This window comes from Plutella xylostella, chromosome Z (genome assembly GCF_932276165.1).
Source record: "Plutella xylostella chromosome Z, ilPluXylo3.1, whole genome shotgun sequence".
Lineage (NCBI taxonomy): Eukaryota > Metazoa > Arthropoda > Insecta > Lepidoptera > Plutellidae > Plutella > Plutella xylostella.
In genome coordinates, this window is record NC_064012.1 from 4,242,069 (window position 1) to 4,266,500 (window position 24,432).

General features: G+C 37.6%; 1 protein-coding gene across 1 annotated transcript; it reads left to right on the forward strand.

The window, feature by feature from the left end:
* The first annotated feature begins 2,344 nt into the window (after positions 1-2,344).
* Positions 2,345-14,580, forward strand: LOC119694294. The gene is made up of 3 exons (XM_048632846.1): positions 2,345-2,542; positions 2,789-3,847; positions 14,504-14,580. The coding sequence occupies exons 1-3, from the start codon at positions 2,392-2,394 to the stop codon at positions 14,578-14,580; spliced, it is 1,287 nt and encodes a 428-aa protein (XP_048488803.1). The 5' UTR covers positions 2,345-2,391.
* Positions 14,581-24,432: the final 9,852 nt, after the last annotated feature.

Below are 24,432 nucleotides of genomic sequence, written 5' to 3' on the forward strand. Positions count from 1 at the left end.
TAGTTCAATGTCAACTCCCACAAGTCTGTCTGAAATTTACCAAATTGGAGAATTACGAAACTATTATTCAGTACAGGCTTTTAGCAAGGAAATAAATGTGTTTTTTCGTTTGATAAGATAGATATTTACGAAGTACCTAAGTACTAGGTTTTGCAGAACTACGCAGTTACAAAGCGTCATGTACGCCTGCGCTAGGACGCTGTGAAGGAGGGACAGGACGGGGGGCGAACAGGTCTAAATTTAGCATTTAGCTGGCCCTGGGAACCTAGCTGTATTGATCGTAGAATCATGTGACCTAGCCGTATCTCACTCGCTGTTGGCATTATTTCAAGGGTAGCAACAAAGTACGGGTATACCTACCGTAATGTACCGATAGTATGTGGTGGTGGTAGCTCAGCTGGGTAAGCGCTAGCTTTGCCGGATTCAAATCTCTGCTCCTGACGTGCCAAAAATTTCTTTGGAATTTAAGGACAAAGAGTACTATCGAGTCTATCGATCATTGTGGTACAGGAAAACATTGTGGAGAACATGTGAGAAGTGGACCAGCGAGGTGGGAAATGGTACAAGCTTGGGAAGGGAGTTTGGACCTTAAGGATTATTTTTTTAATATTTGTTTTATTCCACCCGTCTCTGCGGTTGGGCCGCTCATGCTGTTCGGTATGTGCTACGCAGTAGGCAGAGGGTAGGTATTATAAGGTGAGCTTCTCTGGAATTACTCGTACATATCAAAATATTTGTATTATTTATGTTTTTCAAATTCCCTGCACTACGTATAATTAAAAAGTTCCACTCACAAAATGCGGACTACACCAAACAATCCCAATTTTTTTGAATATTTTATTTAAATTTTTACAATTTTTTTATTTGATTTTTAGTTTTTAGTATTCTGATGCGCTGTTAAATTAACTTCAATATCGCAGAGACGGCGTCGTTTAGATAATTTTTTCCTCTTTGGAGTAATTTGCCGCTATGTCACTGAAACTTTTTCATTGCTTGTGAGTGTAAGTATGTAAAGCAAGGACATTTTAAAGATAACGTTTTGACGGAAATCGCATTGAAAGCAAATATTTACATTATTATGCGATAAAAAATATACCGGTCGCATTTAAGACGTGACAAGAGTTTTGCATCGCGCTCACTCACATCGCGCAGCCTCAAGACCGAGCGCGACGGAGAACTCTTGTCACGTCTTAGAACCGCCCTGGCCCTGTAGCACAGGGCGCGGTTAAGACGTGACAAGAGTTCTCCGATGCGCGATGTGAGTGAGCGCGATGCAAAACTCTTGTCACGTCTTAAATGTGCCCTGTACTAGCCCTTCTGATCCTCTAACTAATATTATAAATGCGAAAGTAACCGTGTATTTCTGTAACTCTTTTACGCCAAAACTACTGAACCGATTTAAATTAAATTTGATTTACACATGGTATAGACCTTGAGAAAGAACATAGGCTAAGAACTTGGGAATAACAATTGATAACCACCTTCAGTGGGAATCTCATATCCTTAACAACGCAGACAGGATAAGAAAATTAATATGGATTTTTAAAAAACTTAGAAAAGTTGCAAGTGAGAAATTAATATTGTCCACATATAAAGCACTCGCTCAGTCAATTATCAGCTACTGTATCCCAGTATGGGGCGGAGCCGCCAAAACCCACTTAATATTGCTGGAGCGTGCACAGAGAGCATTAATTAAGATTATGTATTTTAAACCTATTTTATTTCCTACCTTTCAATTATACAATTAATGTAAACTACACTCAATTCGGCAAATTTACATCATAACTACAGTAATAAAAAAACATAAAGTAACACCTTTTATCCAAAATCACATGCACAAACGTAGGAATGACATAGTATGTAATGTCCCAAACTGTAATACAACATTTTATCAAAAACAGTTAACATATCAGTCTTGCACTATTTATAACAAGGTGAATAGAATACTTAAAATTTACCCAAACACAATATCAGAAATAAAAAAAGTATTATCTTTGTATTTACTAGATTTAACCTATGATGTTACTGAAAACATTGTAAATTAAGGATAAGGTATACTTAGTTCTTCATATTATTATTATTATCCAGTCTTCGTCTCCGAGATTTATATTATTTTTAACCATGTAGTAGCTCTGCTGCTGCACACAAATATCGCACGTAGTATTTAGCGCCCTCTAGTGTATAACTCCGAAACTAAAAGTTTCGTCACACCGGAGCGCCCCGCCCCGCGGCTCCCCCTGCCGGCAGCCTCATTCTGTTCTGTGCGCGCACGGCGCACGCACGTGGTCTGGAGGGACTAGAGCGAATAATTTGAAATAAGTCATATTTAAGTAATAGTGCTACCTTAATATAGTAGGCAGTTAAAAGTGTAAGTGAAGTTTTTTGTTAATAATGCCGAAACGCAAGAAAAATCATAAGGAATCAAAGGAAGAACGTTGGAGGCGGAAATTACAAAAATATGAAGGTAGATTGGAACACAGAATACGTAGCACAGTAACAGCGGTGGTGTATCCCACTGATGACGAAGATATTCAAGTTCAAGGTTAGTAATTTGAGGTTAACTTAGTGCACATGGCACAGAAAAAATTGTTTTTGTTTTTTTCTTTAGGTAGTATCTACCTAGAAATACTTTACCTCGGAATTGTAATACCCAGCAAGGCTTTATTACGCCATTTATTGTAAGCTCCCGCATTGACACCCAGTTTCATTTGCATATTGCATTTGTTGGTTGATGGTTACTATGTAACCTTTATTATTCTTTTATTTATTAGTTGTATGATGGTTTCAGATATATTACCTGAATCATCGCAATACCCCGTAGACAATCCGGTGGAAAATCCAATCGAATCTCAATCAGTGGAAGGCTCACAAACAGAAATTCCGCCGTTACCGCCCCCGTCCTCCGGGGAACCTAACAGTGGATCCCAACCAGTAGAAACCCAGATATTAGAAAACGGGATCACAACGGAAATCGGACCGGAACAAAACAATAATAATGAGGATTTGTTTGATACTGAATTACTCAACATCTTGGGGGACTTTGAAGTAACATCAGAAGAATGGGGTGACGATCTTCAAGAAGGCGTAAGCAAGAGATTTCAACAAATCTTACAAGAAGGCCTTAAAAAAGAGGTGAAAGAGGAACTTAACAAGAAGTACTTGTTTCCAAAGAATACACCTTTTTGTAAGGCGCCAACTCTAAACCCGGAGATTAATACTATGCAGGCCATGACTGAATCCTTTAAGCAAAGAGACAAACACATGATGTCTAAGCAAAATCAACTCGGAAAAGCATTATCCGTGTTAGGAGGGGCACTAACTGCTGTTTTGAAAAAAAACCCAAACATTTCAGACGTGGTTCGTATTCTTAATGATTGCGGCAAACTTATCGCCGATTCACATTATATGGAGACATATACTCGCCGATCAATGGTTATACCATTGTTAGATAAATCACTTGTCGAACCGTTTAAACTTAATGGACATTGTAAAGACGTCCAATACTATGAAGAAGACAGGCACTATGATTCAATCACAAAATACCCCCACAACGAGTGGTTTAAACTTCCAAGGACCACCATTGCGGGGCCGTCAGCGCTATTACCAGTCTACTCCATACACAAGGACTGGGGTGCAGCGGGGCCAGCACATGAACAGTGGACGGCGCCGGGGACATCCTCTGCCAGCGCAATTACCGCAAATACGGCGCCCGCTGCAACCGCCGCCGCCGCCACTGCGGCGCCAACAGGCTCAAGCTACCGACCTTATAAGAAATTTACCAGCCAAGAATACATCGACCTAGACAGGGAAATATCCCATTTATTGAATATAGGAGCTATTGAAATATGTAACCCCGTGACTGATCAGTTTATCTCTGATATCTTTTTGATACCAAAAAGCGATGGAAGCCGCCGATTTATACTTAATCTTAAAAAATTTAATCAGTTTGTTCAAGTAAAGCACTTTAAACTGGAAGATATCAGAACGGCTATAAAACTAGTTAAAGAGGATGATTATATGTGTAATATCGATTTAAAAGAAGCATATTTATTACAAGCAATACACGAAGACAGCCAAAAATATTTAAGATTTTATTACAATAATTTTCTGTTTCAATTTAAAGCATTACCTTTCGGATTATGTTCAGCTCCTTTCATATTTACTAAAATTCTTCAGCCAGTGTTTACATACTTGAGGTCACGTGGTTTAAGGTCGACTAGGTTTCTTGACGACGCCTTGTGTATAGGGAGTTCAAAAGAGAGCTGTTTGTATAACACTAAACAAACAATAGCATGCCTGGAAAACCTTGGATTTATAATCAATTACAAAAAAAGTATATTAATTCCTCAGAAATCTTGTAGATATCTTGGCTTTATTATAAATTCAGAACAAATGACTTTAGAACTCCCTGAAGAAAAGCGACAAAAAATATATGGTTTTGTTTTAGATATGCTTAGCCAAAAAGTCATAAAAATTAGAGAATTAGCCCGATTTCTTGGATCTCTCACCGCAGCTTGCCCGGCATTAACCTATGGATGGTCTCATACAAAATCATTAGAAAGGGCTAAATATTTAGCTCTTCTAAAGAATGATGACTGCTATGAGAAAAACATGACACTTCCATCCTACATAAAAAGTGATTTAATATGGTGGAAAAATAATATTTTGACCGCAAAAAGATCTATAAAACCAAACAATTTTGTTTTAGAGATATTTACAGACTCTTCAACTACCGGTTGGGGTGCGGCATGCGGCGGTGAGAGAACTGGAGGTCAGTGGACACAGGTTGAGAGAGACAACCACATAAATTACCTAGAACTACTGGCGGTCTTTTTCGGCTTAAAATCTTTCGCAAAAAATTTTACTTGTTGTGATATATTGCTTCGTGTAGATAATACTACAGCTATCTCATATGTCAATAGAATGGGAGGAGTTCAGTTTGAACACCTCAATTCGGTTGCCAAAAATATTTGGGACTGGTGTGAGGAAAAGCATATCTTTATTTTTGCAAGCTACATTAAGTCATCATTAAACGTAGAAGCTGACTCGGAATCCAGAAGAATTAATCTAGACACAGAGTGGGAATTAAATACTATCGAATATCTTAGTATCGTGCGGAGATTTGGAAATCCCGAAATTGATCTTTTCGCATCTCGAGTTAACGCAAAATGTTCCAAGTATATATCTTGGAAAAGAGACCCATCTGCCTACGATATCGATGCTTTCACAGTTAACTGGAACCATTTTTTCTTCTACGCCTTTCCTCCTTTCTCTTTAATTTTAAAGGTGCTTAATAAGATAATAGCCGACAAAGCAACAGGTATAATAGTAGTTCCAAATTGGCCCTCTCAACCTTGGTATCCACTCTTCAGATCATTATGTATTGACGAAGTAATTATATTAAAACCGGACAAAAATCTCCTTTCATCATCATTCAGGTCGACACACCCGCTACATGCCCACCTTTCCTTGGCAGCGAGCATATTATGCGGGAAGCATTTATCAGACAAGGAGTACCGGAAACGGCGTTAGACGTCATGATCTCGTCTATAACATCAAGTACCAAAGCTCAATATACTTCTAGTTGGAAATTATGGTGGAAGTACTGTCACGAAAAAGCTTTTGATTTTTATAATGCTAATGTAAATAACATTCTTGATTTTTTATCTAACTGTTATCGTTTAGGATCATCTTATGGGACGATAAATTCTCACCGTTCTGCTATAGCATTAATTAACACCAATAAAGTTTCTGAAGACGAAAGATTAAAAAGATTTTTTAGGGGTATATTTAAATTAAGACCTACATTTCCAAAATATAACGTTACTTGGAATCCTAACATCGTGCTAGATTACCTAAGCGGATTGTGTAACGAAACAATTAACTTAGAACTTCTCACTAAAAAGACTGTAATGCTATTAGCATTAGCCTCAGGGCAAAGAATACAGACTTTGTCATTAGTAAAAACTCATAATATTAAGGTATTTAGTGATAAGATAATAATAATAATTGATGATTTAGTTAAGACATCGGGGATTGGTCGTGCCCAGCCTGTTTTGAATTTGCCATTTTTTGTACAAAACCCTAACATATGCCCAGCAACCACCTTACAAGCTTATTTAAATAGGACCGCAGACCATAGAACTGGTAACAAAGTATTATTTACTTATAAGAAACCATTTAGACCAGCATCGACACAAACTATCGGCCGATGGCTAAAGGAGACGCTGTCGGCAAGCGGTATAGACACTACAATATTCAGTGCCCATAGCACTCGGCATGCAGCCACTTCATCTGCAGCTCGAGCAGGTGTTAGCTTTGATATAATTCGTAAATCAGCAGGCTGGACCGAACATTCTTCAATTTTTGCCAATTTTTATAATAGGCCTATTGTTGATTCTGATTCTAACTTGTTGAGTAACAGTCAATTTGTTGAGCAATCATAAGTAAATAAAAATACATATTTTCAATATTCATCATGACTTTTTATTTTAGTTAGCAACATTGTTAATATTTAAATACTCCAAACATCTACATGGTTAAAAATAATATAAATCTCGGAGACGAAGACTGGATAATTGAAAGATCAAACGAACTTACCTGAAGTGAAGTTCGATCACAATTATCCTGTCTTCGTCGAAGAGATTTAAGGTCCCTCCCTTCCCATTATATAGTTCCCTTTACAGTACAATGTTGCTGGATCCTCTAAAAAGAATGAGGCTGCCGGCAGGGGGAGCCGCGGAGCGGGGCGCTCCGGTGTGACGAAACTTTTAGTTTCGGAGTTATACATTAGAGGGCGCTAAATACTACGTGCGATATTTGTGTGCAGCAGCAGAGCTACTACATGGTTAAAAATAATATAAATCTCTTCGACGAAGACAGGATAATTGTGATCGAACTTCACTTCAGGTAAGTTCGTTTGATCTTTCAATTATTTTTTGTAACTATCTTTTCATACCAAAATAAAATGTGTAATGCTTAGTTTTATATTTCATGGGATGTGTAAATATTACTAATTAAATATAAAATTGCCATCTTAAATTTATAAATTTTAAGAGTAGGTATCTTTAGAGTCTTTTTAGTTTAATTTTGTTATTGTTCATTTTGTAACCCGTGCTGGTGTAGTGGGGCGGAGTACCCAGTAATACAGGTTTTTAACCTAGCACAGGGGCTCTGGCTATTTTATTGTACTGTAATGTTTTTGAACAATAAACTATTTTTCATTTAAATTTTTTTTTTTTCATAGGCTATGTTTTACTACGAAAAGGGGTGGGTGACAAGTTGTATGTATGGGATTTCTTAATTTTAACTTGAAACTTCTATTTAAGCACTTGATAAGAAATATGTAGGTTATTAAATATTTGTTCTAACGTTTTTGAATTTAGACCTGTGAGGGGATGAAATAGGGGTTGAAAGTTAGTTTGGTGTTCGTCAATTTTGAAGATAAAAACATTAGGTAGGTAGGTACATTTTGTATTTAGGCACTTAATAATAAACAAAAAATTGTTTGATCTAGCATTTGAAATGAGTATTTTGCCATTTCCATACAAGTCTTTGCTGCTGTATGAAGTCTTGAAAATAATTTTTAGATAAGTATTTGTCAACTCTTCATATAATTTAATACCACTATGGCCCGTTATGGGGTCGGTATTGTGGAAAGCGAAACTCGCAGGCAACAGCTAGTAAACTATAAAATGAATTATAAAATACGTGAATTATAAAACAAAGTAGAAGTAAATGAATTATAGAAGTAAATGAATTATAAAACAAAGTAGACAGTATTTTTGTCTCCTGTAAAATTTGGTCACGAAAAGTTACGATGATTACGATCTTATGTAACGCTGACGCTATACAAGGTGTTGCAAAAAGGGTATACTAAGCCAAAAGTGGACTCAGGGGGTCAAAGTTGTTTACTTTTCTTTTACAAGTTTTGAAAATTCACGAAACTTATTCGATCACGTGACTTTTTTAGTATCAAGAACGAATTTATTTTTCACGAATTTCCAAAAGTAGACGTAGATCAAAAGTTTTTCAGAATAACCCCCTTTTCGGTATACCTTTTTGCAACACCTGTAAACCTGTACTTATAGGTAATTTTATGGCGATTCCAAAATTGAATAACATTAAAAAAAAAACATACTACGACTAGACTATACTTAAGTTAAAATCTAAAGCTGAAATCGGTTCACCCGTTCCGTTAAACTAATAACACCCCTTTACTTCCGTCTGGGGTTAAAAAGCTATGTTTTTAATTATTAATTGTAAAAAAAAATGTAAGTTTCTCATTTGAATACTAGGCTCTTATATAGTTATACATATTATGCGGTATTTTATTTTACTTGTAACGCATGTACAATTCATAGCTACAGTAAACATTTAGATTTTTTTTTGCGAGATTAAGTCGCACTTAACCGCTTTTTTGCAAATCTTGTTAAATCAATAATAAAAAAAATATGAAAATTATAGTCCTTCAAAGTTACCGACATAGTTGTCAAAATATGCAAGCTGAAGTGGCAGTGGGCTGGTCATATCTGCCGAAGAACCGATAACCATTGGGGTAAACGAGTTCTCGAGTGGAGACCACGAACAGGAAACGCAGCGTGGGACGCCCCCCTGCCCGCTGGACTGACGATCTTAGGCGGGTAGCCGGTAGTGGTTGGATGAGAAAAACCGAGTGTAGTGGCGCTCCTAGCCGGGAGAGGCCTATGTCCAGCAGTGGATGATTATTGGCTGATGATGATGATGATGATAGTTCTTCAATTTTGAACATCCTGTAGTAACAGACTACCACATCTTATAATAAAATACCTACATATATATTTTTAATTACGTTTTTTTGTCATACAAATTGTGCACTTACTTTTCTTCACCCTGTATATTTACACAATATCTTGTCTAGCATACACATACGACACGTTAAAATAAAATAAAGTTAAATTAGTAGCCCTCAGAATATTAACGAGCTCGCGTTTTGGTATACTGCATTGACCTCATAGTTCTTATTCGGAGAATCTAATAAGTGTCATTATTACGTGTAATGTTTATCTTTTTCTATGCATGTGTAACTCTATAGTAAAAAAATGTAAACAAAACGAAAAGCCGAAATGTTTTCTAAGAATTTTCAGCTTTTCTCCATCTAAATGACCAGAAAATTAACTTTTCATAGCAAATACATATGTATTATAGTATTTGTAGTCATAATTTGTAAATTTATACAGTTTTTGTGAAATATTTGATAAAAAATAAAATGGCGAGAGGATCGCTCCTAACAGGCCGCCATCATCAGGGCGACGACTGAAGAAATCTGAAATCTGTCACGGCGTCATCATTTTTAAAAGGGTATATACTAGTTTTTTTGCAAAAAAAGTTGACTTCTGGTCCATTAAATCCAATTCTTTAAGGTAACTTTGTAAAGAATTTAATTACCTACGCATACATATAAGATTTTATGAAAATGGGCCCTCTGATTTCGAGGGTTTTTTCAAAATAAGTCGAAAAATGGCAAACGACATGGTCTGTTTGCATTTTTTTTAAGATACTTATTAAAATCCTGCACCAATTTCTAAGTAACTAACCTGTACTGTATACTGTATATGTTTTTTTTTTTTTTTTTTTTTTTTTTTAGGGTTTCTGCTCGAGAATTCTCGAGCTCGAGAAGATTCGAGAAATTCGGCTTGGTTCGAGACGAGAAAAAAATCTGAAGACTCGAGAATTTCTCGAGCCTTGAGATAAAAATTAAGAATATTCAATTCGAATTTACCTGCGCCGCTTAACAACACACACGCATACCATGCGCGTGTATTATGATTTATTATGTTATGTTTCATCTCCATTTAAGTTAGTGCTGTACTGATAATACCAATGGATGATTAAAAGATAACGTAATAATAGTTACGTGTACTGTGTATCTTAGTTCAGGTGGACCAAAAGAAGTCATCCGATGTTGTTTGGCTCTCATTTTTTTTTCTAAATGAAAAACTGCGATACTGTTTTTTGATTATGTTTATTTGAACCTTTTAAATTTTATTGGTAAAGTCGAGAAGATGATATCGGCCAACTGGGCGCCATCACAATGATTGCCATACGGGCTCGCTTTATGGCATTTCTCATCACTTCAGCGAAAACTTCGGGCGAGAGATTCTCGCACTCGTCTCGAATGTTATCGGGCTTCCACGAGCTTATTCACATAAACATGGGACTTCCAAAAACCCCAGAATAACTGTCTGAAACGGTTAAATCGGGTGGTATTGCAGGGAAAAATTACAGATAAAACGAAAAAAGGCGACCTGTAAACTGAATACTTAAACACAATTATTAGAGTATATCACTCCACAGCTTCTGAACTTGTATTCTGCATTTGTCTAGTCCACCAATATCAAAACTGATTTTAAATTGGCGATTATTTTCACAAATGAGAGCAACTTCCAATTGGGTGATTACCTTGTACTATAGTAATAAGTAGCTAGCTAGACAACTAATTACGAGTATCAGTAGACTATTTTCTTAGTGATTAAGTAGACAAAGTAAAAAAAGGAGATTTTGTGTTTTTTTTTTTATTAAGGCTTTTTTCTAAAGAAAGGCTCGAGACTCGAGAAGATTCGAGAATTTGGGCTCGAGAATTAAAACAGGTCGAGAAATCAGAAACCCTACCTACAATATATATTTTTCTCAATGTGATAGAAGTTACCGTTTTTTCAATCTAATCAAGTATATCAAGCCGACTTTAGCATTTTAGCCTCAGTTCTCCCCTTAATGGTCGTCAGGGGTGGCACAGAGCAGCTCGACTAGACGACTTCTTTTGGAAACGTTGGATGCGACGACCATTTACAACCCTAGACGGACTCGTCTCATACATCGCCTACATTGTAAGCAGGCCAATATTGTATTACTTTTGTGAGTGACTGTACTGTCATTCCCTCCTGTCATGTCATTGAGTGCATGAAAAAATGTGGCAACGTAAGTAAAATTCTTCTAAGTTGGTAGAAAATTCATAATAATGTGATGATATTTTTTAGGAAAATTTAAATTAGTTAAAATCGTTTACATTATGATTTATCCGACTCACCCGACTGGGTTACATTTCACAAAGTATCATTTCACAAAGGCTCGGTCACTGAGGAGAAGAAATGGCAAAATAAACAGTCTAGATGGTTTTTCAAATTTCAGCTAAAATCTAATATACTATATTATTTTGTTACAATAAAATTAATTATGGTTGCCTTACCTAAGGTAGACAAAACCGCACGTTTTTATCATTAAAATTATTATTGGATTCTCCATGGTATTAATTTTCTTCTCTTTGAATTTGCTTTTTAAATAATTTTCTTTTTGAATTTACATTACTGGTCAAGTTGTCTAATTTACACATGTGATAACATCGTATCATTAAATATTGCCCTGCCACCAATCTTATTATATTTATTTGGTGCAGTGAAGCACAAATATGGTCAGTTGTGACAGCAAACAAGTTGTTATTGCCTAATTTTTTTTCAATACTGTGTACATTATCTTTGCATGTATTATACTGGAAATTTTGAAATCCTGTACACACATATATTTTCTCAAAACTTCTTCAGTTATTTTGCAAACATGGTACCTACGTATCTTGTGAGGCGTACACCAAACCTCCTTCATCTCTCACACTTACAAACTTGTGAAATACTTTTTTTTCTTTTGCCAGCAGGTATTCAATACACGCAGTACATTAGATTTTTTTTAAATAGGCTCGTTGTGACATAACCAGCGATGTATCCTACGACCTGTTATTTGTAATCCCAAAACTGTGTGTTGTGTAACAATTGTGACGCATGTTCCAGGTTTTCACCTAATGATTCCTGTTCACTGGTTTCGGCCTCATCATCATCTGGCCGCGTTGAAGCAGCGGTTTCATTTATCGATTTTAGCGCGGAGGACACATCAAAATAGATATGTGCTCTAAAGGGACACAATTATCCGATTCCGCTGATTTTAGTTCCATGTGACACAGAAGTTTTCTGTAAATGCCTTTGAACTGACGAGCATTTGGGTTGTCGTTGTGTCCGCCATGCATTCGAATTGATCCGAAAAACAGTTCAATATGGTCTTGACTTAATCTATACGTGGTCAAGTACCGCAGCCGGTTGGATTCAATTAGAGTCTCATATAACGATTCCAAACTTTTAATACACACAAGAACTCCAAGAAACCCGTTGAAGCAAGGAGATTTTAGTCTAGGTGTACAAGTTTTTAGTGTGATTTTTTTAGAGGTTTGGTGCTCTGTATAAGTTGCGACAACCCGCGAGATGGACGGACGATATAGTGAAGTCCGCGGGGAAGCACTAGATGCGGGCCGCCTCCGATCGGACAAGGTGGAAATCATTGGGGGAGGCCTATGTTCAGCATTGGACGTCCTATGGCTGAGATGATGATGATGATGACTATTTTCAAAACCAGGAAGTTTAAGTTCTTGTCGGCAAAACTCAATTGCTTTTGAGACACTTCTACTCAGCAGTTGGGTAGCTAGTTTCACATTCATTATCGAGTTTCTGAAATGTACATGCTTTTTGGTCAATCGGTTTGCCAAATTCCAACCAATTTGCTCTTGCATTTCTTCAAGTTTCTTAATATAGTCCCACTTTATTTCCTTATCTTCATGCATAAAGGTTTCTTTCAATTCGAAATGATTTCGTATAAGCTTTAACATATGACAGAAATCCAAAAAGAGAGCCACCTCATAATTAACGCATGGGTGTTTAAATGTAGTTTTGAGATTTTTAGGGTCATGAAGATTACAACCTAGTACCTTCATTGCTGATAAGTTAGTACTTTGTCCATCAAATGTCAAAGACACGACATCGACTCCAACTTCATAGCATCGCCTCAGTATTGTATTAATTATGTTTGCCTTTTGTTCTCCTGTCAATCCGTGAATTAAAAAATAGGCTACTGGTAATTTCCATGACTCATTTAATGATACATGCATAAAGGCATAAGCTTCGGAAGCGTTTACATTAAGGTTCTCATAAGGACCAGTTCCCATATCAACAATGCCTTCATCTTGCTTAGTTTGTCGGTTAAAACACCTTTGCTGTCTGGTAGCCATTTCATCAGCAATTAATGCACAGGTCATATTAGCATTAGACTGTTTTCTTTTAGCTTTTAAGATCTTAAATGCATCATCTGTTAAGTCAGGGGAGCCATCAATATTTGAATACCATTTTGATATTGTCTTTGGATGAGGGAGACAAGTTTCAAATTTATTTCTAATGTATCTATAAGCATTAGGCGACAAAAAATGGAGGGTCAAGCAAAATTTTCTAAATTCTGGTTCATATTTTGATGCATGCTTTTTAGATTTTGCTTGTATTTTTTTCTTCAGTTTAGCATACAAGTCTGCAGCAAACACGTTACTACTCAAAACGTCATGAGTGTCATCGTTAATATGTCTTTCTGTTTTTGAAGTCTCAAGAATTTGTTTGAACGAGGCTAGTTTTTTTTTGAGTCGCAAATTTTTGCGCCTGAGCGACTGAATTTTAAGTAGGTATGTATCTTTTCTGAAGTGCTATTTTTTTTCGTAATTCTTTTCTCAACTTGGATTTTTGGGGTATCAAAAACAGAATGTAAGTCTGAAAAGTCTTCAATTTCCGTCTGTTCTACTTTTGAAGTTTTAGGAGTTGGTTGGTCATCTGTTTCTGTGTTTTTTTTTTCATATTGATTTGATGTGGAAGGCATCTAAAAATGTAGATTAAAATCTTGTAGACAAAAAATTATCATGCTATATAATTTACTAGCTGTTCGCATTAAAAAGTTTTCTAGTGGGAATTCCGCAATAAAAAGTAACCTATGTGTCCTGGGTATCAGCTAACTCCATACCAAATTTCATTAAAATTGGTTCAGCCGTTTTGACGTAAATATGTAACAAACATACGCACATACTCTAAAACTTTCGCATTTATAATATTAGTAGGATGTATTTATATGACAGAACTTTATCAATGTAATTAATTCGGTATGTTAAGTAAAAATTTTTGATGCTAATTCCAAAACCGTTTCGAGATATTATCTTCTTAAGGCTGTCACTCAAGCCAGAAGAAAATCAGAATCTGTCAAATCTAGTGAGGGGAGGTTGAGGTATGCGGGGCGTTCTACGGACAATGACATGAAATTTCAACATAGTACTCGAAAACATAAAAGTGAAGACATGCCACTTTGTTAAAAATATACTAAGTACCTACTAATCTTCGAAGTGGAACTTCGATGGTACTAATATCCTATTGTTTTGTACGTGATACGAGAACATTTATTGTTAGAGTTAACATCTAGGCATTAGTTTGCATTTTACTTAAACGTGCGACCTGCTTAGACTTAGCGACAATTGTACCTACATAATCATATTTCAGTGTTCAATATACCGTTCACACATTACGACGTCTTTTCATTATCATACGTCACGCGGCGGTTCGGCACTCACCCTATCAAACTATCAATTATCATTATCAACTATCAACCCCGTTGTTGTGGGCAGCAATCAACCCCAACATCGTTTTGGTCCTTCGAGCCTTCGGAACAGGCGGGATCAGTCGCGAGTGTCGTGAATCTTAGCATTTGTGCTTCGCGAGTGGTTTACCTATTGTTTTGCAAGGATTTATCATTTGGAGACCTGTGGAGTCAGGGAACCATCAAACTATCATCTTCAGCCAGCTTTATCAAGTAAGATCTTTCCTTTTTTTTGCTTGCTCTCAACTTAAAAAATGGAAGTCAAGATGGAAGACATCCTAGCTACGCAACAGCAAATCATTGATGCTATGGAAAGTCTCTATATCAACTTTAAAAAAGACCCCAAGGATCGTAAATCAAAAACTGATTATTTCAAGCGGAAATTAGATGTGCTCAATAGTTATTGGGGCGAATTTCAAAGTAATCATATTAAATTATGTGGATTTGACGACAAATCGCACGAATATTTCGTCAACAACATCTTTGAGGCAGTACGCGTTCGTTACGAATATATCATGAATCAAATTAAGGAATCAAAATCATCATTATCAGCACCTTTTATGAAACCACCCGTCCTAAAATTGGGAACGGGAACAGCACAACAGCTTGAGCACGTCGATGAGGCGTCAAGGATGCAGCAGCCGGCCTCAGCAGCACCTGGAACTAGTCGGGCGACGGATTCGGTACCTGTTGACAGCATGAACATGAAAGAGTCAGGAGCCGTACCTCGAGACACTTCAACATTGACCCCGGCACCTATCAAATTCAAAGTGAAGACTAGTTCACACGACGCCGATGACGATCCCTCAGAACAGATGCAGCCTGAGAGATGCTCTGAGAAACTTATCAAACAAAATAGCAATTTTCGAGCTTTAAACAGAACATTATCAAGCATTAATTTAGACGATTTATCAGAGAGATGGGAATTGGAAGATTGTCTTAAAACGCTGCAAATCAGGTGGCGAGCTATTGATTCTCTTCATTGGGAGTTGGATGGAGAATTGAACGGCCAGAATCTGGAGTATGAAGAAGCATTTTCTGAGTACGAGCAGTGTTACAATGAGATGAAAAGAGCTATCAATAAGAAAATGTGGAGCACGCAGCATCGGGAGAAGTCTACACCAGTTCTGGACATTCCTCAATTCCACGGAAATTATCACTTATGGACCTCATTCAAAGATCTCTTCATGGAGGCCATACATAACAACTCATCGCTCTCTAATGCGCAGAAGATGCAGTTCCTGAAATCTAAAGTTAAAGGTGAGGCGGAGCGCCTTATACAACACCTCAAAGTAAGCAGCGATAACTACGGAGCGTGCTGGGAAATACTTAACAATAGATATAATAACCGGAAGCTCATCTTCTCAGCTCATATCAATATCATGTTAAATCTACCATCGATGCAAAATCAAGCTTCTATCAACCAGATCAAGCGACTTCATGACGTCACCATCGAGTGCCTGAACGCAGTCAAAAATCTAGGAATCGACACTGCCACTTGGGACCCATTACTAGTCCACATTTTGTCGCAAAAGCTAGATGCGAGTACAAATGAGGCATACATCGATTCTCTCCAAAAACCGTTTGAGTTACCCACCCTTGCGGAATTTTTATCATTTCTGGAAGGCAAATTCAGGAAAATGGAGTCAGCCTCCGGAAAAACTAAAATCGAGGAAAATATCACCCCACAAAAATCTAAAATATCATTTATCAAGCCAAAAAATTTCAACAAAAATTACCAGCAATCATTTACATCATTAAATAAAAGTAGCGCACGTCCGGTCTACAATAAAAACAACAACTTCGCAAAAAGATGCCCGATTTGCGACACATTCGAACACGCGTTATTCTATTGCCCTCAATTCTTAGAAATGGACAATAAATCAAATTTAAACATCATCAATAAGCATGAGTTATGCAAAAATTGTCTGTATTGTCACTTTGGAAAGCCGTGTATATCAGAAAAACGCTGTCAAAAATGCAATTTAGATCATAACACCATCTTACATGACGCATTTTCGCAAGGCCATCAATATGGCCAAACAGCATCGCGACCGCCATCATCGAACATCAAGTTTGAGCCAAATAGGAATAAAAATACTCACGTGTCACTACAACGTGATGTTCCACCCGAAGTACTGTTGGCCACAGCTATGCTAAAAGTAAAATCAGCGGATGGTACATATCATACATTAAGGGCACTTATAGATCAAGGATCACAAACATCATTAATCACAGAAAAGGCAGCGCAGGCATTGAGACTATCGAGAAGCAAATTCCACGGTATCATATCAGGAGTAGGTACTAAGGAAAGTACTTGTAAAGGTATCACCAAAATCTGTTGCTCATCAATGGACAACAATTATCAATTCGAGACCGAGGTGCTTATCATGAAATCTCTTATCAAAAATTTACCCAGTGTCTCATTTAATGAACCAGAATGGTCATTTTTAAACAATATCAAACTTGCTGATCCACAGTTTTATATAAGTCGGCCAGTCGATTTACTGCTCGGCGCTGATATATACTCTATCATTTTGTTGGAAGGAATATGCAAGCAACATGAGAACGTACCTATAGCCCAGCAAACACAGCTGGGTTGGATTTTGTGTGGTCATGTTAAAACATTACAATGCAACGTAACATTATGCGATATTGACGAAATAAAAAGGTTCGGCTCGAAGGACCAAAACGATGTTGGGGTTGATTGCTGCCCACAACAACGGGGTTGATAGTTGATAATGATAATTGATAGTTTGATAGAGTGAGTGCCGAACCGCCGCGTGACGTATGATAATGAAAAGACGTCGTAATGTGTGAACGGTATATTGAACACTGAAATATGATTATGTAGGTACAATTGTCGCTAAGTCTAAGTAGGTCAACACGTTTAAGTAAATGCAAACTAATGCCTAGATGTTAACTCTAACATCTTCCCCACTCAGAGAAGAGAGAAAATGATATTGAAACGAAATGGAATCTGATTACAAAGCATTCATTCATGAGTACCTATCGCTCGGTCACATGAAACTATCAACATATGACGGCAATATGAAACCTACCTTCTTTTTGCCGCATCATAGTGTCACACGCGAAGAATCAACAACTACTAAGACTAGAGTAGTATTTAATGGGTCAGCACCTACCTCAACAGGACATAGCCTTAATGACCTTATGGAATGCGGGCCCAATCTTCAACAAGACCTTCAAACGCTTATCATTAAATGGAGGCAATATCAAATCGCGTTCACAGCCGACATAGAAAAAAATGTATAGGCAAATCTGGGTGCATGAAGAAGATCAGAACCTTCAAAAGATCATATGGAGAGATTCACCAGAGCATGTACTCCAGGAATATCAACTAAGATGTGTCACCTATGGACTCCGCTCATCACCGTTCCTTGCGATGATGACACTGCGGAGACTAGCGGCAGATGAAAAAGAAATCAACCCAAACAGCATTGCAGCAGATGTCATTGAGTCCTGCTTTTACATGGACGATCTCGTGCATGGCTGTCATACAGCAGAAGAAGCTGAAGAACTGAAAGAAAACCTTATGTCGGTGCTCCAGAGTGGAGGATTTAACCTGCGCAAGTGGAAATCAAATCACTTACCTATATCAACCACATCAGAATCAGAACAAACAGAATTTGACTTTAAGCAAGCAGAAACATCAAAAACTTTAGGGTTAAGTTGGAACCCCATTCAAGACTGTTTCACATTCCAATCAAAAATTGAAATATCATCAGAAGTGGTGACAAAGAGATCATTCCTATCAGACCTTTCGAAGATCTTCGATCCCATCGGATGGCTCTCCCCACTAACTACAAAATTAAAAATTATGTTCCAGCAAGTATTCATGTCACAGATTGGATGGGACGATCAACTACCAAAAGATTTAACCACAGAATGGATGGTGCTTAGAGAGGACATCATAAATATAAACTATTATCAAATACAACGATGGCTTGGCACTGTAAACGGCGACGAGATTGAGTTGCACGGCTTCTGCGACGCGTCTCTGAAAGCTTATGCGTGCGTCATCTACTGTAAAATCAAGAGAGGAGACCATGTATCAATCAACCAAGTAACTGGAAAGGCAAGACTAGTTCCAGCTAGCAGCACCAAAGAAGAAAAGGTATCATTACCTAGATTAGAGCTATGTGGCTCTCTTCTACTATCAGTTGTTATGGAGAAAGTCATACAATGTCTATCAGAAGACTATAAAATATCAGTTTACGGATGGTGCGATAGTAAAATAGTGCTAGGATGGCTACAGGGTGAGCCGGCACGTTGGAAAACTTTCGTGGCCAACAGAGTATCAAAGGTGGTGAAGATCATCCCCTCAGACTCATGGAGGTATGTGGCATCAGCAGATAATCCGGCGGACTGTGCTAGCCGAGGACAATCAGCCACAGAACTCAAGAACAACGCCCTCTGGTGGTGCGGGCCGGAATGGCTTCGAGAGTTCGAAAAAACAACCGCTCAAAAGGAAACATATCAAACCGATCAAGAAATCAAAAAGATAAAACAAGTAAACGTGACGCAGCAAGACAACAATGACGTCACCAATAAGGTCATCAAGCATTTCAGCTCCCTGAAAAAAGTTGTACGTTCAATCGCATGGTTGAAGCGTTTCGTGCAATATTTATCAAACAAACATCACAAAAAACAGCAAATTTGGAAACCTTATCTGTCCATCAGCGAACTCAGAATCAGCAAAATCATAATAATAAAGCACACACAGCAGGCTGAGTATAGCAAGGAGATAGATAAATTACAATCAGGCCAGAGTATCAGCGGAAAGAGCAAACTGTTGTGTCTTACGCCCTTTTTAGACGAGGAAGGTATCCTCAGGGTAGGGGGTAGATTGAAACACGCTAACATGCACCCCGATATGAAGCACCCGATCATTATACCAGAAAAGTGCAGATTATCAGAACTTATCATAGATCAAACACATAAACTCACATTCCACGGTGGACCTAAAATGACTACAGGAGTTATCAGACAAAAGTACTGGATTATTGGTGGTTACCGTGTTGTGAAAAAGCAAATAAGTTTGTGTGTTAAGTGCAGAAAGCACTCACCATCAAAACATCAACAACTAATGGGCGACCTACCGGAGCCAAGAATCAACACCGCTAGACCGTTTTATCATACAGGTGTCGATTACACCGGCCATCTTTATGTGAAAGCTAGTAAAGGTCGAGGCACCAAAACATCAAAAGGATATGTTGCGGTATTTGTATGTATGGTGACAAAAGCCGTGCATCTCGAATTAGTTTCGGATTTATCAACATCAGCGATGCTCGCAGCCCTAAAACGCCTATCAGCAAAAAGAGGGACACCTGGGCACCTGTACAGCGATTTTGGATCCTGCTTTATTGGCGCTGACCGAAAACTGAAAGAAGAATACGAACAGATCAAAGAAACATTCGGTACAGAGTTCATGAGCGAGATAGCAGATATGAATATCGAATGGCATTTCCAAGGACCATCATGGCCGTCAGCAGGAGGTTTGTGGGAGAGTCAAGTCAAACAACTGAAACATCACCTAAAGAGAGTTGTCGGCGATCAAAAACTGACATTTGAGGAGTACTCCACGTTACTCGCTCAGCTAGAAGCCTGTTTGAACAGTAGGCCCCTGTGCCCAATCACAGAAGACCCGAATGAGCTAGATTGTTTAACACCTTCGCACTTTTTGGCAAGCGGTCCTTCTCTAAACGTGATTGAAACAGAAGAAGATCATAGAAGTAGATGGTATCATACTCAAAAAATATTCAACGACATCTGGAGGCGATGGAGAAATGAATATCTCACGCAGTTATCCATCAAGGGTAAATGGCGTAGCCCTCAACCAAACTTCAAGATTGGAGATATAGTTATCATAAATGACGCGAATTTGCCAGCTGGGAAGTGGCTAATGGGCCGAATCTTAGAGGTCCATCCGGGAAAGGACGGATACGTGAGGGTGGTAACTGTCAAAACGAAAAACGGCATAATAAAACGTCCTATTGTTAAATTATCAATACTGCCTGTAGAGCAAAATTATCAAACTATCAACAACCAAGCAGCAGAAAGCGATGACTCATCAAATGCTCAACGCAACTTGCCTCCCACTGAACAAAACAAAAGGCCAAAAAGAACAATTAAAAAGAAGAAACCATTCAACCTATCATTACTCGTATCAGCATTATTGTTCTTCTTCAGCCTAATATCAAACTCCGAATGTGCCTACAACTATACAACGTTTAAAAACAATCAATCAGTCTATTTTGACAAAATATCAAACGCACAATTAATAAGAGATGAGTGGCGGCTTATCGTTTATTATGACATGAACCCATACCGAGACGGCTTGTCGACAATTACAGAGTACTTATATTACATAAACAAAGTATGTACCAAGATAAGAAGTCAGTCACACTGTGAAGAGATCATGTTACAACTGCGACACGAGTTCGGAGAAATAAAGCACTACGATGGTGTACTATCAAATCAACAGACGGTGAGGCGCCGGCGCAGACGAGGCTTAGTCAACCTCGTGGGAAACGTGGCTAATACCTTATTTGGTGTACTAGACAGCCAGTTTGCAGAAAAATATGAGAATGACATCAACCTCATCAAGCAAAATCAAAATCATTTAGCTATGTTGTGGAAAAACCAGACATCGATAGTTGAAGCAGAGTTTAACTTTATCAAAAGATCTGAGGATATTATGGATAAACATCATAAGGCGATCAACAAGAGACTGTTGAATTTAGAACAGAATCAGAATAATATTCAGAAAGACTTGAACAGCATATCATTAATCAATGACTTCACGATGTCTGCTGCTATAACCAGTAATCTAATTTCTCAAATCAAATCTATGCAAAATGACCTACTCGATACCATTACCAACATCTATCACGGGAAAATAAACTTACATCTAATAACACCTGAACAACTACAACACGAGCTCAATATCATATCATCTCATCTTACCAAGGACCTTACACTGCCTGGTGAAGACTCCAACTTAGCGAAAATTTATCATCTATTAAAAACTAGAGCAAAACTATCAAAAAACTATATCATAATTGAAATAACCATACCCTTAGTCACCAGAGACTACTACGAGATTTTAAAAATAATACCAATTCCCCATCAAATACAAAATAATAAAGTCAGCATAGTTCCAGTATCAAATTACATTGCTATCAACCTAAGAAAGGATACGATGATTCGAGTGTCTCAAAATGAATTACAGTTATGTATGGAGAGGGATCAGTCAACAATCATTTGCAACCTAAGGTCTCCAGTATATTCAATCAAAAGTGATGAAGATGTGTGTCAGAAGAAAAATGGGTCAAGTCTATGTAAAACAGCTGTCCAGCTATGCGACAATGAATGGATAGAGCTGAGTCAAATAAATACATACTTTTATTTCTGTTGCGATAAATGCCCGATTAAATTATTATGCCCAGATCAGATTACATCATTACAATTACAATCAGCTGGCATGTTTGCTGTCGGAACCGATTGTGCTATAAAATCAAAAGAGTTTACATTATACTCACACAATCAGAAATCCAACAAATTAGTACTGCACTCAGAAATAGAACTACCAAAAATGGCTGCTATTAATCACATGTTTAATATAACGCTGCCATTAGAGAATATCACCACAGAATCAATATCAGACCAAGAGCACCAGCAACAATTATCAGAAGTTCAGAGACAACTGGATGACATGAAGCAGAGAGTACCTCTGGTATCAAGCAGTATGAGCAATCATGACATTCATCACTACGTGGCGGTGTACGGGATAGTAGCGGCCCTGGCGATCGTCGGCGCAGCGGTGGCGTGGCGGCGAGCGTGCGGCGGCAGGCAGCGCGCCCGGGCGCCGGCGGCCCCGGCAGCCCGCCCAGCGGCCCCCCGCCCGGGCTCTCCGGTCCTGGTGGGCCACTCCAGTGTGTGGTGTAGTGACAACATTCGATTGCAAAATCTCTCTTATGAGTGCAGTGATAGTGGTCATAAAATACCAGTAGTATGTGCGCGTAAAAATAAGTACAATCGATCAATGTGATTGGACAAAATCATTTTCTAAATATCATTAGATTCTATTTACATTCTGTTAACTTTAGATTCATTCTATTAAATATTACAATTTTTGGAATAACTTCTATTTAAGATATGTATCAATTTGAGATCATTTACTTAGTCATTACCTTATCCGTAGATCATGTATTCAATTTTATCATTTCCTTTTAATATCATTTTTTCTCTTCTCTGAGTGGGGAAGATGTTAGAGTTAACATCTAGGCATTAGTTTGCATTTTACTTAAACGTGCGACCTACTTAGACTTAGCGACAATTGTACCTACATAATCATATTTCAGTGTTCAATATACCGTTCACACATTACGACGTCTTTTCATTATCATACGTCACGCGGCGGTTCGGCACTCACCCTATCAAACTATCAATTATCATTATCAACTATCAACCCCGTTGTTGTGGGCAGCAATCAACCCCAACATTTATTTTTAATTGAAAGTACTTTTAATATTTAATATACTTACTTACCTACCTAATCAATTATATGTAAGTATAGCTGACATGGGAGCTGAGTTTAAATTGTACAGGGCCTCTGTAGTGTGCATTGTTAATCGTCTAGCAATTAATAAAAGTGCAGTTAAAACAAATAATCAACATATTATTATAATTCAAGCGTATGATACAGTCCCGCTTCGCTTCATTCTGAACAACTTTACTTCTACGACGTTTGGAAAATAAAAAAAAAACAAGTCAAGAATATTTTATTGCTGTCAAAGTACAAACGTACCTAACAAAATACATATCAAAATCATAAATGTATGTAGTATACAAGAAAATAAAGCGTGTTAGTGAGATAATTAAGTAATACCATCAATAAATTATTATTATTATTAATTATTTCTATGCTCGGATTCCTTATTCCAAGGAAAAACTAATTTCGCAACACACCTCCTCGCGGCAACGCGCGGCGCGCGCTAAAATGAAAAAAAAAAAACACTTATTGCACCTATGGTTTATAATTTTAAAATATTCATCACTAATACCTATTTGTTTTCGAAAATAATTCTTTAAAACTGGATATTTTCCTTTGTAAATTAAAAGTACTTAATTAAGATAGTATAAATTATAGTTTTTTGTCTTATTTCAAAGTATTCTGTAAATATTTTTTTCTTATTGAGTTAGTTTAGTTTGTGTTTATTAGATCCCTAAGTACTAATTGTAAATAAAAAAATACAAGAACAAAATATAAAATGCCAAAACGCAAAAGTAAAACAAGAATGAAGCAAGGAAAACAATTGTAAGTACATCTTCTCTCTTTGTATCAGTTACGGTTTTTGTCAGTTAAGTTTTTCAATCATCAGCCCGTAATCGACCACTGCTGGCTGATGCTGGATGATAGGAAACAATGAATTTCCGAACTAATGAGCTATCGCTCATGAGTTTTTCGCAAAAGTAGTTTTCGCACAAACGTTACATCGGGTCAATAAAGCATCGATGGAATAAAATATCGCGCTAATGAATTATCGATACATAGTGTTCGATATAGTAAAAATCGAATCAACAACTTTCGAAGACTGCTAGGGATGCCTTGGGTAGCCCACATGGGCGGCAGAACCGCTAAAATTACAAATTTATATGGGCAAAGACTTCCGAATCAATACGCATTCAATACCAAAGTCGATAGGTGACTGGTGATCGCAATTTTTTAACCTCTGCTTTAGTATTCCACCACGGGCACATGTCTCTCCGTATCTCAAAAAAGCCGGAATCTTAAACATGAAGCAGAGACAAAAGCTTCACCTTGCAACATTGCTATTGGAAGTGGTACACAAAAAAACTCCTATCTATCTGTACGAAAAGCTCGACTGGCGACGTAGCCGAAACGCAGAAGGGTACCACACGCCACTTCTT

What these genes read in the sequence shown, in the direction of transcription:
- LOC119694294 (XM_048632846.1), top strand. Translation starts at nt 2,392, where the DNA reads ATGCCGAAACGCAAGAAAAATCATAAGGAATCAAAGGAAGAACGTTGG. An exon ending in CGAAGATATTCAAGTTCAAG is followed by an intron (nt 2,543 to 2,788) that starts GTTAGTAATTTG and finishes TGATGGTTTCAG; the next exon opens with ATATATTACCTGAATCATCG. An exon ending in TATAGGAGCTATTGAAATAT is followed by an intron (nt 3,848 to 14,503) that starts GTAACCCCGTGA and finishes TGTTGTGGGCAG; the next exon opens with CAATCAACCCCAACATCGTT.